The sequence below is a fragment of the Rhinolophus ferrumequinum genome, chromosome 17, assembly GCF_004115265.2.
Source record: "Rhinolophus ferrumequinum isolate MPI-CBG mRhiFer1 chromosome 17, mRhiFer1_v1.p, whole genome shotgun sequence".
Classification (NCBI taxonomy): Eukaryota; Metazoa; Chordata; class Mammalia; order Chiroptera; family Rhinolophidae; genus Rhinolophus; species Rhinolophus ferrumequinum.
In genome coordinates this window covers 5,368,043-5,381,773 of record NC_046300.1, presented here as the reverse complement: position 1 = coordinate 5,381,773, position 13,731 = coordinate 5,368,043, and the positions used below count along the sequence as shown (strand labels likewise).

The 13,731-nt window shown below is 44.2% G+C and overlaps 1 protein-coding gene across 1 annotated transcript; it reads right to left on the bottom strand.

The window, feature by feature from the left end:
- Nucleotides 1-3,321: 3,321 nt before the first annotated feature.
- Nucleotides 3,322-10,662, bottom strand: LOC117037105 (IQ domain-containing protein F5-like). Its single transcript, XM_033132828.1, has 2 exons — nt 10,650-10,662; nt 3,322-3,767 (listed from the first exon to the last, which is right to left on the bottom strand). The coding sequence occupies exons 1-2, from the start codon at nt 10,660-10,662 to the stop codon at nt 3,322-3,324; spliced, it is 459 nt and encodes a 152-aa protein (XP_032988719.1).
- Between the last annotated feature and the right edge of the window lie 3,069 nt (nt 10,663-13,731).

Sequence of the window (13,731 nt, the reverse complement as noted above, 5' to 3'; positions counted from 1 at the left end):
AAATTTAATTTAAAAAAACATTTTTTAAAAACTCCTGCCAAAGAAAAGCCCTGGACCTGATGGCTTCATTGCTGAATTATACCAAACACTTAAAGAACTAATACTAATCCTTCTCAAACACTTCCAAAATGTTGAAAAGGAGGGAATACTTCCTAACTGATTTTATAAGTCCAGCATTGCCCTGATACCAAAGCCAGACAAGGAAACTATAGGAAAATAAAACTCCAGACCTATATCCTTGATGAATATTGATGCAAAAATCCTCAACAAAATACTAGAAAACGGAATTTTACAGCACACTAAAATGATTATACACTATGTCCAAGTGAGAAATATTCCTCAAATGCAATGGTTGTCCAACATACAAAAATCAGTCAATGTAACATATCACATTAACTGTAGGGGGAAAAACACATGAGCATCTCAAGTGCTGCAGAAAAAGCATTTGACAGAATTTAACCCCCTTTCTTGATAAAACACTCAACAAATGATGAATAGAGAGAAATCACCTCAACAAAATGAAGGCCACATATGAAAAGTCCACAGGTAATATCATACTCAATGGGAAAGACTGAAACCTTTTCCTCTAAGATCAGGAACAAGATGAGGACGCCCATTTTCACCATTTCTATTCAGCATTGTGTTGGAAGTCCTACCCAGCTCAATTAGGCAAGAAAAAGAAATGAAGGTCAGACAAATTGGAAACAAGTAAAGTTATCTGTTTGCAGATAACATGGTTTTGTATGTAGAAAACACTAAAAGATTACACACACACACACACGCACACACGCACACACACACACACTGCTTAAACTAATAAATGAATTCAGCAAAGTAGCAAGATACAAAGTCAACACATAAAAATCAGTTGCACTCCTATACACTAATAATGAACAAACCAAAAAGGATATTAAGAAAACAATCCCATTTGCAATAATATCAAAAAGAACAAAATACTTAGGAATAAACTTAACTAAGGAGGTAAAAGACTTCTACTTGGAAAGCAAAACATTACTGAAAGAAGTAAAGACATAAATAAACAGAAAGACATCAAAATCCAAATGTCATTTTTTGCAGAAAGAGAAAAATCTAATTCACATGAAATCTCAAGGGACCCTGAATAGCAAAAATAATATTGAAAAAGAAGAACAAAAAGTTGAAGGTCTCACACTTGCTGCTTTCAAAACTTATTACAAAGCTACAGTATTCAAAACAGTGTGATACCTGCATAAAGACAAACAGACATATAGATCAATGGACTAGAATAGAGACCTGAGAATAAACCTTTACATATATACTCAAATGGTCTTCAATAAGAGTGCCAAGACACTCAATGGGGAAAGGACATTCTCTTCAACTAATGGTGCTAGGAAAACTGGATATCCACATATTGAAGGGTCCAGAAGATGGGGCTTTATCTTAAACCATACAAAAATTGACTCAAAATGGATCAAAGACCTAAACTTAATAGTTAAAACTATAAAACTCCTAGAAGAGAACATTAGGGGAAATCTTCATGACATTGGATTTGGCGATGATTTCTTGTATGTGACACCAAAAGCACAGGCAACAAAAGAAAAAATAAATAAATAAACTGGATTATATCATAATTTAAAACTTCTGTGCATCAAAGGACAAAAACAACAGAGTGAAAAGGTTATCCATAGAATAGAAGAAAATCTTTGAAAATCATATTTCTGATAAGGTGTTAAAATCCAGAATACGTAAAGAACACCTACAACTCAAAAATATATATACTCGTTGGGCTGGCCCGGTGGCTCAGGTGGTTAGAGCTCCATGCTCCTAACTCCGAAGGCTGCTGGTTCGATTCCCACATGGGCCAGTGGGCTCTCAACCACAAGGTTGCCGGTTTGACTCCCGCAAAGGGATGGTGGGCTGCGCCCCCTGCAACTAGTAACGGCAACTGGACCTGGAGCTGAGCTGCGCCCTCCACAACTAAGACTGAAAGGACAACCACTTGAAGCTGAACGGCACCCTCCACAACTAAGATTGAAAGGACAACAGCTTGACTTGGAAAAAAGGCCTGGAAGTACACACTGTTCCCCAATAAATTCCTGTTCCCCTTCCCCAATAAAATCTTTAAAAATAAAAATAAAAATAAATAAATATATATATATATACATATATATATATATATATATATGCTCGTATATAACGATTCAAAAGATGTAAATAGATATTTCTCCAAAGAAGATATACAAATGGTCACAAGCAGATGGAAAGATGTTCAATATCACTAATTTTTAGGGAAATGTAAATCAAAACTACAATAAGATGCCCCAGCACACCATAGGATGGCTATTATCAAAACAAACAAAAAAGAGATTAATAGTGTTGATGAAACTGTGGAGAAACAGGAACACTTATGCATTGTTGATGGGAATGTAAAATGGTATAGATGCCACAGAAAATAGCATAGCAGTTTCTCAAAAAATTAAAAAATGGAATTACCATGTCATCCAGCCATTCCACTTCTGGGTATACACCCAAAAGAATCTGAAAAACAGAGTCTCAAGGAGATCTTTGTCCACCCATGTTCACAGCAGCATTATTCACAATACTTGGCAACCCAAGTGCCATCCACAAATGAATAAATAAACAAAATGTGGTCCATCCATACAGTGAAATATTCAGCCACAGAAAGGAAATTCTGACACATGCTGCAATATGGATGAACCTTAAGCATTATGCAAAGTGCAATAAGTCATTCACAAAAGGACAAATTCTGAATGATTCCACTCATATCAGGTGTTTAGAGTAAATAAATTCATAGAGAAAGTTAGAATGGGGGACGGGAGAGTGAACAATTATTTTTAATGGATAGAGTTTCAATTTTGCAAGATGAATAAAGTTCCGGAGGTGGATGGTGGTGATAGTTGTATAACAATGTGAATATGCTTAATGCCACTGAGCTGTTTAATTAAAAATGGTTAAAATGGTAAATTTTATGTTAGGTGTACTTTACCACAAATTTTAAAATAGTGTATTTTAAAGGTTGGTTGGGGAACAAAAGATGACAGAGGACTCCATGCTGCAAAACAACAGGAGCGTGCCATTTACAGTGAAGGTGTTTCCCTGGATTTGGCTGACCCTGAAACCCCAACTGTCCCACCAGGGCAGACATTGCTAATCAATCACAGGCCCTGCTCATCCAGCACCAGGTTCCCAGGATCCTCTTCCGCTCGGGACCTGCAGCTTCCTCAGACCTGATTTATGAGATGCCACGTATTTGCCCTCATTAGCTCAATGATCTCTTTGAAATAGACCTGACAGCTGGGGACGCAGATAGTGCAGACCTGGTCATTCCTTTATTGGAAGGGATATGCACTGTTGCATCCTACAAGCCTGTGAGCCCAGAGAGAATTCGAGTTCAAGATTCATTTGGTTTTCTTTGACGTCGTAATGACCCTGAATAAAACCACGGGTATGGCAAATATGCCAGCGCCAATACAGCTGGATGATGCGGACCGCACGGAGCAAACGGCAGTAGCGCAGGCGGAAGCGCCACATGCGGACCCAGGACTGCAGCCGGACCACCGCCCACTCCTTCCGCACATATGAATCTAGGGTTGCCCGCTGCCTCTTCTCCAACAGCGTGGCCAGCTTTTGCTTCCACCAGCGCTGGATGATCCACGCTCTCAGCGCCGCGTGCAGCAGCGTCCGGCGCACCAGGGTGCCCCGCCACCAGGCCTGGATGGACACGGCCGCTTCCTGTTGCGTTATAATGATCTTAACTCTTCTGGAGCCTTGTAAGAGAAAATGGACACTTAGGAAACTCAGACATTTCTCCCAGGAAGGGGCTTTGATCCCCTATCATCAATCGCCCCTTTCTCTGCCACTCAGAAGAGCTGTTAACAACAGCTAGACCCAGGCGACCTCGTAAGTGTTCTGCTTATGCCACTCTGATGGATGGCTATATCATCTTGCCCTTTGAGTCTCAGGGTCTCCATCTGTAAAATGGAGGCACACCTGTGCCTGCAACCTCACCCGGTTTTACATGGACCTGGTTGTCCAGTCTGGAGCAAGATACACCACCATCTAGAGGTGAAACCTGGATCTGACCACTACCTGACATCCACGGCTCTTCCTTTCAGGCCCCTCCCATCCGCTGGATAAACAACATCCTTTGCTCCCCCTGCCCTCTCTCCTCTAACTTCAGGTTAAACCCAAGACTTGCTGTCTCCCCTCTCCCTCACCAAAGTATTAAGATTCCTCCACTTCACACACGTAAGAGCTTAAACACCAGTTAACACATGTGTCAGTACAAAGCACGCGTGCACACACACACACACTTCTAGACCCAGTCTTTCTGTGCACTGGACTTTGCATTCCGCAAACACAGCCCCTATCTTGTAACTCCCAGGCCTGTGTGGTCTGGGTGCACACTCTTTGCCCCCCACCTGCCCCGACACAATCCACACATGTTGGTAAACCCACTGTCTCAGCCTAAGGAGGAAATGGGGGAAGTCAATCTCTGTCATTCCAGCTCTGTGTATGGAGATCACTCATCCTAGTTTGCCTGGCACACCTGGCACACCTGGTTTACATCTCTTGCCCAGATATAACGTTAAGTGCCCTGTTCACACACTGCAGCATCTCCAGACAATAGACTACACGGTCACAGACCTTTGGGTCACTCCACTGGACTACGAGGGTCAGAGATGTCACAAGTCAAGCCCCTCCCCAACACAGCCATGGAGGGGAGGGGACGGAAGTGGCAGTGGTGTGGGTGAGTCACTGCTTGCTTTTGCTCTTTCAAGCTCTGTTCTATCACTGTAACGTCATCATTCTTTTTGATTAGAATTTGCTATCCTTCTGTAATCAGAGTCTAGAGAGAAACACCTGGGAGACAGTAAAAGTGCCCTCCCCACCACGAGGGGCCAAGTCAACCACACGCTCAGCTTCCTGACCTTTCCTAGGACTTCAGACACAGAGCAGGGATCCCATCTTGAGGTGACTCTGGGAAACGTACTGCCCTCCCAGAAACCTTGAATGGACCTGACTGTCTCTTAGAAAACATTAAATGCCCATGGCTTGGGGTAAATGGTCCAGTCCCCTCAGGTCTGCACTAAATTACCCATGGTTAGGGGCTAGATGTTCCCATCACCCTCAGGTCTGATCTCCTGCGGCCACAGCTCTGGAAGCAGGAGAGGAGGAGGGGAGACAGCCATGATGTCATAAGGGCATCTATGACGCCGGCGCCGGGCTGCCCCCAACAGGGAGCCCCTTCTAAGGAAAACCTAAGACACTTTCCTTTCCTTCCTACCAGAGGGCCAGGATTCTGGCTACAAAGAACGCCCCAAATACTGACCCTTGACACAAAAGTATATAATGATACTCATTAAAGCCTGGCTGGTATTCATTAAATGGATTTCAATTCATGACAGTGGAATACGGGGGAACAATGGGAAAGAAGGAATGTGCTCTCGGTGTGCTGATACAGAACGCTGCGCGAGATTTAGCACGATTAGCAAGTTCATCACATCACGGAGAACTCAATATAAGCATCGATTTATACACATGTGTTGTAAAGGCATTATTTATTTTATTTTTTTTAAGGAGGGCACAGCTCCCAGTGGCCCATGTGGGGATCAAACCGGCAACCTTGGTGCTACCAGCACTGCGCTCTAACCAATTGAGCTAACCAGCTGCCCTGTAAAGACATTATTTTAAAAGGGGGTGGAGATTAGGAAAATATACACATAAATTAGCAATGATTATCTGTGATGAGGCTAGTGGAATTGGGGGAGCAGAGTAAACTCCCTCGCGTGGCTGAACCTCCTACATCTGGCCTGTCTGTAGGTGACCTAGTTATCAGGCCCCTGGGAGAGCTGGATCCACACAGGCCAGAAAACTGACGAAACCCCCCAAGACCAGCCAGGGCCCCCAGTTCAGGCTCAAGTGGCCTCAAGTTCACTCCTGTCCTTCCCCTGCCCTCAAGGTCACAGTCAGGAGATGGGGAAGGGCCAGCCACTGCGCGTGCAGGGCCCCACCTCTGCCTGCTCCCGGCCTCTGCTGCACCTGGTCATCATGAGGCTCTGGTCCCCTCCCAGGGGCACAGCCTCAAGGGTCACTGAAGAACACATTTGCAATGTGTAGAGTGAATATGGGGAAGGTCAGTGTGGAGCTGTGGCGGGGGTGGAGGGATGTAGAGAAGAGGAGGAGGCCATTTAAGGCTGGGGTGTCCGTATGAAGTTAATGGGCTGAGGGGTGGGGAAGATAGGAGCGTATCGAAGTCCAGAATCAGTATCTTGGCCGGCCGAGCTCCCTCTGAGAGCTGTGAGGGAAGGTTCTTTCCTTGCTTCCTTCTAGCTTCTGGTGGTTTCATCGTTGGCAATCTTTGGAATTCCTTGGCTTATGCATGTGTCACTCCAATCCTCCGCCTTCACACAGCGTGCCCCTGTGTCTTCTTTCTGTACACATCTGTGTCTGTTCCCTTTATGGAAGGACAGCAGTCCTGTTGGGTTAGGACCCAACCGAATCGCCTCATCTTAACTCGACTACATCTGCAAACACTCCATTTCCAAAATGGGTCCCATTCTGAGGTACTGGAATTAAGACTTCAATATATATTTTGGGGCAGTGGGGGTGACACAATTCAACCCCTAACACGTAACACCAATCATAAGCCCGTCACTGGCTGCAGGCTTCCCCTTGGGAGAGGACATATCCTTGATCAAATCTCTTCCCTATGGCCAAAGGCAGTCCCCAGTAAGGGACACAGCAGTGACCCAGCAGCAGCTAATATTCCCATCAGCTGTGCCGAGAGGACCCCCTACATCCACTACGATGCACCCCTTTATGTCACTCAGATCTACTTGCTCCCCATAACAAGTTTGTACGTTTTAAAAATAGCATCTTCGGGATTCATGTCAGTCTTGTCTCCTGGGAAAACTTAGAGGAGAAGGGTGAGGAGGACAAACGTCAGTCCCCACTGCTACAGTTTATTTTCAGGCCATTACCCGTGCTCCTTTTCCCTTCCTCTGCCGCCCTTTCTAGATTCCCCTCACCTTTGACTGGCATTTCTGCTGGTCTAGGCCGTGTGCCTGTGAGGGGAACAGTGATCCAGACCCTCACCCTTGAGGGCACCGATTCTCTGGTTACCATGTACTTCCCAGGCCACAATCGTATCCAATACCATTACACCTGGGCAGCAAAGCACCAGATCTTTCAGTGGACCACCCAAGCAGCACTCGTGGTCTTCCCTGCCCCTCCAGTGTGGCAGCAGGCCCCTCACCTGCCCCGATGATCAGGGTTCAAGCAGCCACACACGTTGCTGTGCTGTGACTGATTTTTTATTATCAGTGCATATCCATCATGTCAAAACAAGGAAAGGGGACTTTAAATGTCGCACTTTTAAAACAATGGCAAAGCATTGTGTTCATTATGCAATGACACTGTCGCTGTGCTAAGAGAATATAACAGTATACCTCTGCATTACCAGACTAAGCAATCCACAATATTCCTAACTCACAAAAAAGCAATGAACATAACATTTAGGAATTTTTAAACTTTAAATTTCATCGCAGCAGGATTTCTTCACAAAAATAAAAAATGAAAATGAGTCTGCCAGCAAAGTAAGTTTCCAAATTGTTCATTTGTTAGCCAAGTGAGAAAAGATCTTTACTAGTGGTGAGTTAATTAAATCATGTTTAATTGCAGCGGCTGAACAAAAATAATGTGTCCAGAGAAAATAAACTTAATACTACTAGCCTTTCAATGAGAATAGCTGCTCCAAGAGTTGAAGACGTTTGGAACAAAATCAATAATCAATTAAAAACAAGCCAAATGATTTCAAGTGGATTTCCTTGACTCTTGGTGAGTTGACAGAGGTTACCAATACAGTTCAACTGTTGTTCATTGAAGGGGTGATGACCAAGTTTGAAGTGACTGAGGAATTTAGTCTCTATGAATAGTCTGCATGACACAAATACAAATATGTGTTGAAGAGGTTGAGAAAATACTAATTCAGTACACCCTGAAGTGGAATCTGCTAAGATGTGATAAAACTGATTGTGGTTGTGGACTGGAAGAAAAAGGCTTGGTTGGACAAATTTACAAAGTTTATGAAAATATAAAGGACTTAAAGCCTATGGTTCATCATCATATTATTCATCAGTGTTTCCAGGAAACTGACCAGTAAGTCTTTCACCAATGCTGAAAGGTATAAAGTATATACCTCCTATCTCAGGCTACTTCTCTTTCTACACAAAGTGGGTGCACAGCCTGAAACTCTGCCCGTTGAGAGGATTTTCCCTCACCACCACCTTTCAAGTCTGCCCTCGCATGAGGCTGTAGCTCAGCTGCTGTCTATTTGGGGATGGCATAAACATACTAAGCTTCACCATCCATAAACCAGGCTCAGACGTCTTCCTCTATGTCAGCTGTCCCAAGAGGTTCCCCATAAGCCCGTCTGAGCTGAGAGGGGATGGTAGCACGACAGGAGTGGGGTGCCTGACAGTCTCTGTTACCTGCCTATGTCCTTGGCTTCTTCGCTTTCCCAATGTCTGTTCCCATTGCCATCAGTGAGCTCAGGGAGGAGTGTCACACTTCTTCAGACGCAAATGGTTCAGGGTGATTTGGGAATTCAAGTTTGGGGGAGCCATCAACTCAAATGATTCCATCCCATACATCAGAGTTTCATTCATTCTCCTGCCCTGATCTTGGCAAAGCGCCTCATCTTGGTGGAGAGCTTAACCGTAAGAGGTTGGGTACGCTGAAGCTTAAGTCCTGGGCCTGTCCCTCAGCTTTCTTTATCCATCCAGTGCCCAAAGGAGCTCCTTTATATGCTATCAGTCAGGCCCTCTGACTTTCACATTTGATTTTAATTGACTATTACTTGCTCTCAGCATTTTGTCTTTTTCTAGAGCTCAAATGGAGCTTAGAAATAGAAACCAGATCCTTTGTAATTAATTGCCCATACCTTTCAAATACCTGCTATGTCACACCAGCTAGAGCTTTCCCTGCCTCCTATATATGACGCCAGTTCACTACCTGTGAAAGAGTTAACATTTAAACCACCACCTTACGTTAGCCTATCTGTGCTCCACTTACCACCAAGGTTGGAGCCTCACTGCGACCAGGCAAAGATGAAGTCAGTGACCCTACTTCAAAGCCCCATCTCATAACCTGCTTTCTCAGACAACCTCTGCATCAGTCATTTCAATTTGGCTTCTCCAGGAAAGGAGACCCTGAGATGGAGTGTGGGGACAGAGTCCCAGAGAGCAGTTTCCAGGCTCTTGGCCTCATGTGGAAAGGTGCTGGCTCGGGTAGTAGATGGCCATCAGCTGTGACTAGTTGGCCATCAGCTGTTACCGGTTAGCCACTGGCCACTGATATAACTACCATGGCTGAGCTAGTAAGCGCAGATTGCAGCTAGCAAGTTGGTTGGTGGGCAGAGAAAAGCGGACTACGGATTGTGGATTGTGTCGCGCCTGCTTCCTGTGTCTCGCCCTGCCACCAGTGAGACTACAGTGGTATGACTCCCCTACCTGTGGCTCCGCGGGTGTTCCTTTTTGACCTCACCATATCCTGCGTTCTTATGTGGGGAGCGGGACCAGAGACACTGCCTGCCATGGAGTTTAGTGTTCAGGATGTTTATTACAGAATGTCCTTGGGATCAACACCTCCGGGAGGAAAAGGGAGGACACTAGAATGGGTAGAGGAAGAAGATCCTGTAACATGGTGGACAGCCTCAGCAGGCAACACAAAAAGTTCTGATGCTGAAACGGACCATCAGAGTTGCCCCACACTGAGTACAAATGGCCGGATCTTTATACAGTCATGTGCCATGTAACTTTTTGATCACTGACACTGCACATATGACGATGGTCCCATAGGATTATAATGGAGCTGGAAAATTCCTATCACCTAGTGACATGGTAGTGATTGTAACATTGTGGGGACAACACATTACGTGTTTGTGTGATGCTGGTGTAGCTAAACCTACTGCACTACTAGCTGCTAGTCATACAAAAGTATAGCACATGCAATTATATACAGTACGCAATACCTGACAATGAGAGTAAATGGCCATGTTCCTGGTTTATGTATTTACTATACTACACTTTTTATCATTGCTTTAAGCGTGTACTCTTTCTACTTATTGAAAATCAGTTTGCTGTAAAACAGTGTGCCAGGTTATGCCAGCAGCATCCTCATACATCTCCTGTTCGCTGCATCTCTTGAGTGCATAATTTTGCTTGTGTTTGATTTAATCTCATGTTGTTTTTGTACAGTTTTTATAAAGCCTACAAGTAGTGGACAGTATGTCCTGGGCCTCATAGTCACTCACTGACTCACCCAGAACAACTTCCAGTCCTGCAGGCTCCATTCATGATAAGTGCCCTATACAAGTGTACCGTTTTTTTCTTTTATACCATATTTTTACTGTACCTTTTCTGTGTTTACATACATTTAGATACACAGGTGCATACCATTGTGTTATCACACCTACAGTATTCAGTACAGTAGCAGGCCTTGGAGAGGCTGGCTATTCCCCCACATCTTAGGTGTGTAGTGGGCTGTTCTATCCAGGTTTGTGTAAGTGCACTCTGTGATGTTCACACAACGATGAAATCGCCGAACAACACATTTCTCAGAGTGTATCCCTGTTGTTAAGCACCCACCTGAATCGGTCATCGTGGGTGATGACTGAAGGGCTAGACTCAGGTTGAGGCAGACTCTGCAACCGAAGCAACCCCTGAAGGGGCTGACAGCTGCAGCCAGCATTCCTGGGAGCTGAGGCAGCAAGTCCGTCCCTGACGGGGAGTCTGGGTGGAGCATCTCCACATCCATCACAAGCAAGAGCTATTTAAGCCAATATGAGAGTGTTGTTTATCGTGTGTGTGTGTGTGTGTGTGTGTGTGTGTTTCAGAATTTCTTTTTTTTAAAATTTTATTGGGGAATATTGGGGAACAGTGTGCCTCTCCAGGGCCCATCAGCTCCAAGTCGTTGTCCTTCAATCTAGTTGCGGAGCGCACAGCTCACTGGCCCATGGGGGATCGAACCGGCAACCCTGTTGTTCAGAGCTCGTGCTCTAACCAACTGAGCCACCTGGCCGCCCCGAGAGTGTTGTTTTTTAATAGGTGGATATTACCAATTCACATTCATTGATTCCTAATATGTAGGGACTCATTGCCATCTTATTTTCTGCTTTAAATCTATCGTATTTTCTTATGGTCTGTTTTTCTTTGTCTCTTGTTAGATTGATTTTCAGTGCATTTTGTGGTTGGTGAGTTTTTTCCTTCTACTGTTTTAGAAATTTTAAGCTGCTTACCCATATCCACATGTCACTTCTTCTTCACCAAAAAAATTTATTTCGGGGGGGGGGGGTTTGACATTTCTCAGCTTCCCTTGCAGCTGGAGTGGTCATGTGATATTCACTGACCAATCAGATGTCAATGGATGGGTCTTTTGGGAAGCTCTTTCAGGACTCAAAGAGGTCCTTTTTTTTTTTTAATTAATTAATTTATTATTATTTTTTAATTTATTGGGGTGACAATTGTTAGTAAAATTACATAGATTTCAGGTGTGCAATTCTGTATCACATCATCCATTCAAAGGGGTCCTTTTTGTCATTTTACCTTAATTCTCTTCTTCCCTGAAATGTAGATGTGATGGCTAGCACTCTCCAGTAACCATTTTGAGAACAATGGTTACCTCCTTAAGATGGTGGGGAGGAGAGGGTGAGAAAATCGTAGCTTAGTTCCAGGATGCATCCAGGCTGCCACACCAGACCTGGACTTCTTTTATGTGATGCAAAAAAACAAATCTCTAAATGTTTGGACTCCCTATATTTTAGATTCTATTTCAGCTGAATATAATTTCTAATTTATATAGGAGTTATGCATCTTATTCCTTTTCTTCTACTTACACTTAGATTTTAACACGTTGTATTTTACATTGTGGAGTACTTGGAGCAAATTGGTTTCTATCGCTTCAAATAAGAACTTTAGGTCAATTTTCTTTTCTCTGCCTCCAGCAACCTCTCACATTGGTGTCCTCTGAGATAGTATACATATGGTTATACAAACATACATGTTTAATAGAAAAACGTTGCAACTAGCAAGGGCAACTGGACCTGGAGCTGAACGGCGCCCTCCACAACTAAGACTGAAAGGACAACTTGAAGCTGAACGGCACCCTCCACAACTAAGACTGAAAGGACAACAACTTGACTTGGAAAATAGGCCTGGAAGTACACACTGTTACCCAATAAAGTCCTGTTCCCCTTCCCCAATAAAATCTTTAAAAAAAAACAAAAAACCATATATATGTATGTTGGTCAAAATATATATATGGTCAAGAATGTAGAGCCATTGGAATTCTTGTGCACGGTTGGTGTAATTACAGAATGGTGTAACTACTATGGAAAACAGTATGGCAGTTCTTCAAAAAATTAAAGTAAAACCTCCATTTGATCCAGCAATACCAATTGACTACATATCTGAGAAAACTGAAAGCAGATTCTCAGATATTTGCACACACATGTTCATAGCAACATTATGCACAAATAACCAAGAGATGGAAGCAACCCAAATGTCCATTGACCAAAGAATGGATGAACACAATGTGGCATATCCATACTCTGGAATAGTATTCAGCCTTAAAAAAGTAGATAAACCTTGAGGACCTATGCTCAGTGAAATAAGCCAGGCAAGTGAAAAAAGATACTGTATAATTCCACTTATATGAGCTGTCTGAAGTCTTCAAATTCATAGAAACACAAAGTAGAATGGTTACCACGGACGGGGGAGGGGGAAATGTGGAGTTAGGATTTAATGCCTATAGTTTCAGAAGCACAATGCAAGTTCTGGAGATCCATTGCGCAATGTGAATACACTTAACACTACTGAAATGTACACAAAAAGGTGGTTAGATGGGATATTTTGTTTTTCACTCTAACTAAAATAAGAGTCCAGCTAGCACAAGGAAGTCTCAGCTGACCTAGAGGCTGAGACTAGAAGCCATAGGAGAAAATATTTTATTTCAATCCCAAGGGCATTTGTTTTCGGAGTTGAGCTTCTCCTGTTGACTGTGCTCACAGGAAAAGGGTTCACATATTAAGGGGCCTTTCAGTGTTGCTTGCGTGTTATTCAGCTGGTAAGCTTCTGCCATCATGAGCTCAATTTGAGGCAGGACATGGAGAGTGAATGGCATCAGCATCTTCTGATCCATAAGAGGATTTTCAGGGGTTCAGTCTGAACCAGACCCTTGTGGCGCCAGGAGAATGGAAGGCACGGGGAGGCCTCATGAGCGAGGGGCTTCCACCCCAAGAGGACCACGCTGCCCCCTGAGAACCACAGGCTCAGCAGGTGGAGAAAAACGTTAGAGCAGAATCCTTACCACCCCAGCTCTCTGCCACTGAGGAGACCTCAGGGCACTTCTGTACCTGCACTCAGCCTCTCTGCCTCCCCGCTCACTTCACCCCAGGGCAGGAGTCGATTATCCACTGCGTGAAATCAGGAGACAGAACATTCCTTTGACACATTTACCTGCCAGGGTCACTGCTGCGATGGCTCATGCAGTAGGGCTATCACTTGGATCAAGGACAGAGCCATTCCCAACTCTGCCCTTGCCCCCAGCAGTAAGCCGTATAGTGTCCCAAGGCCACCCCAGGACAGGCTGTCCCCTCAGCTTCCTGATCTGGCCTGAGTGCGGCAGGGCAGCCTGACCTGGAGGCCTGGCTGTCTTCATGTCACTTCTCAG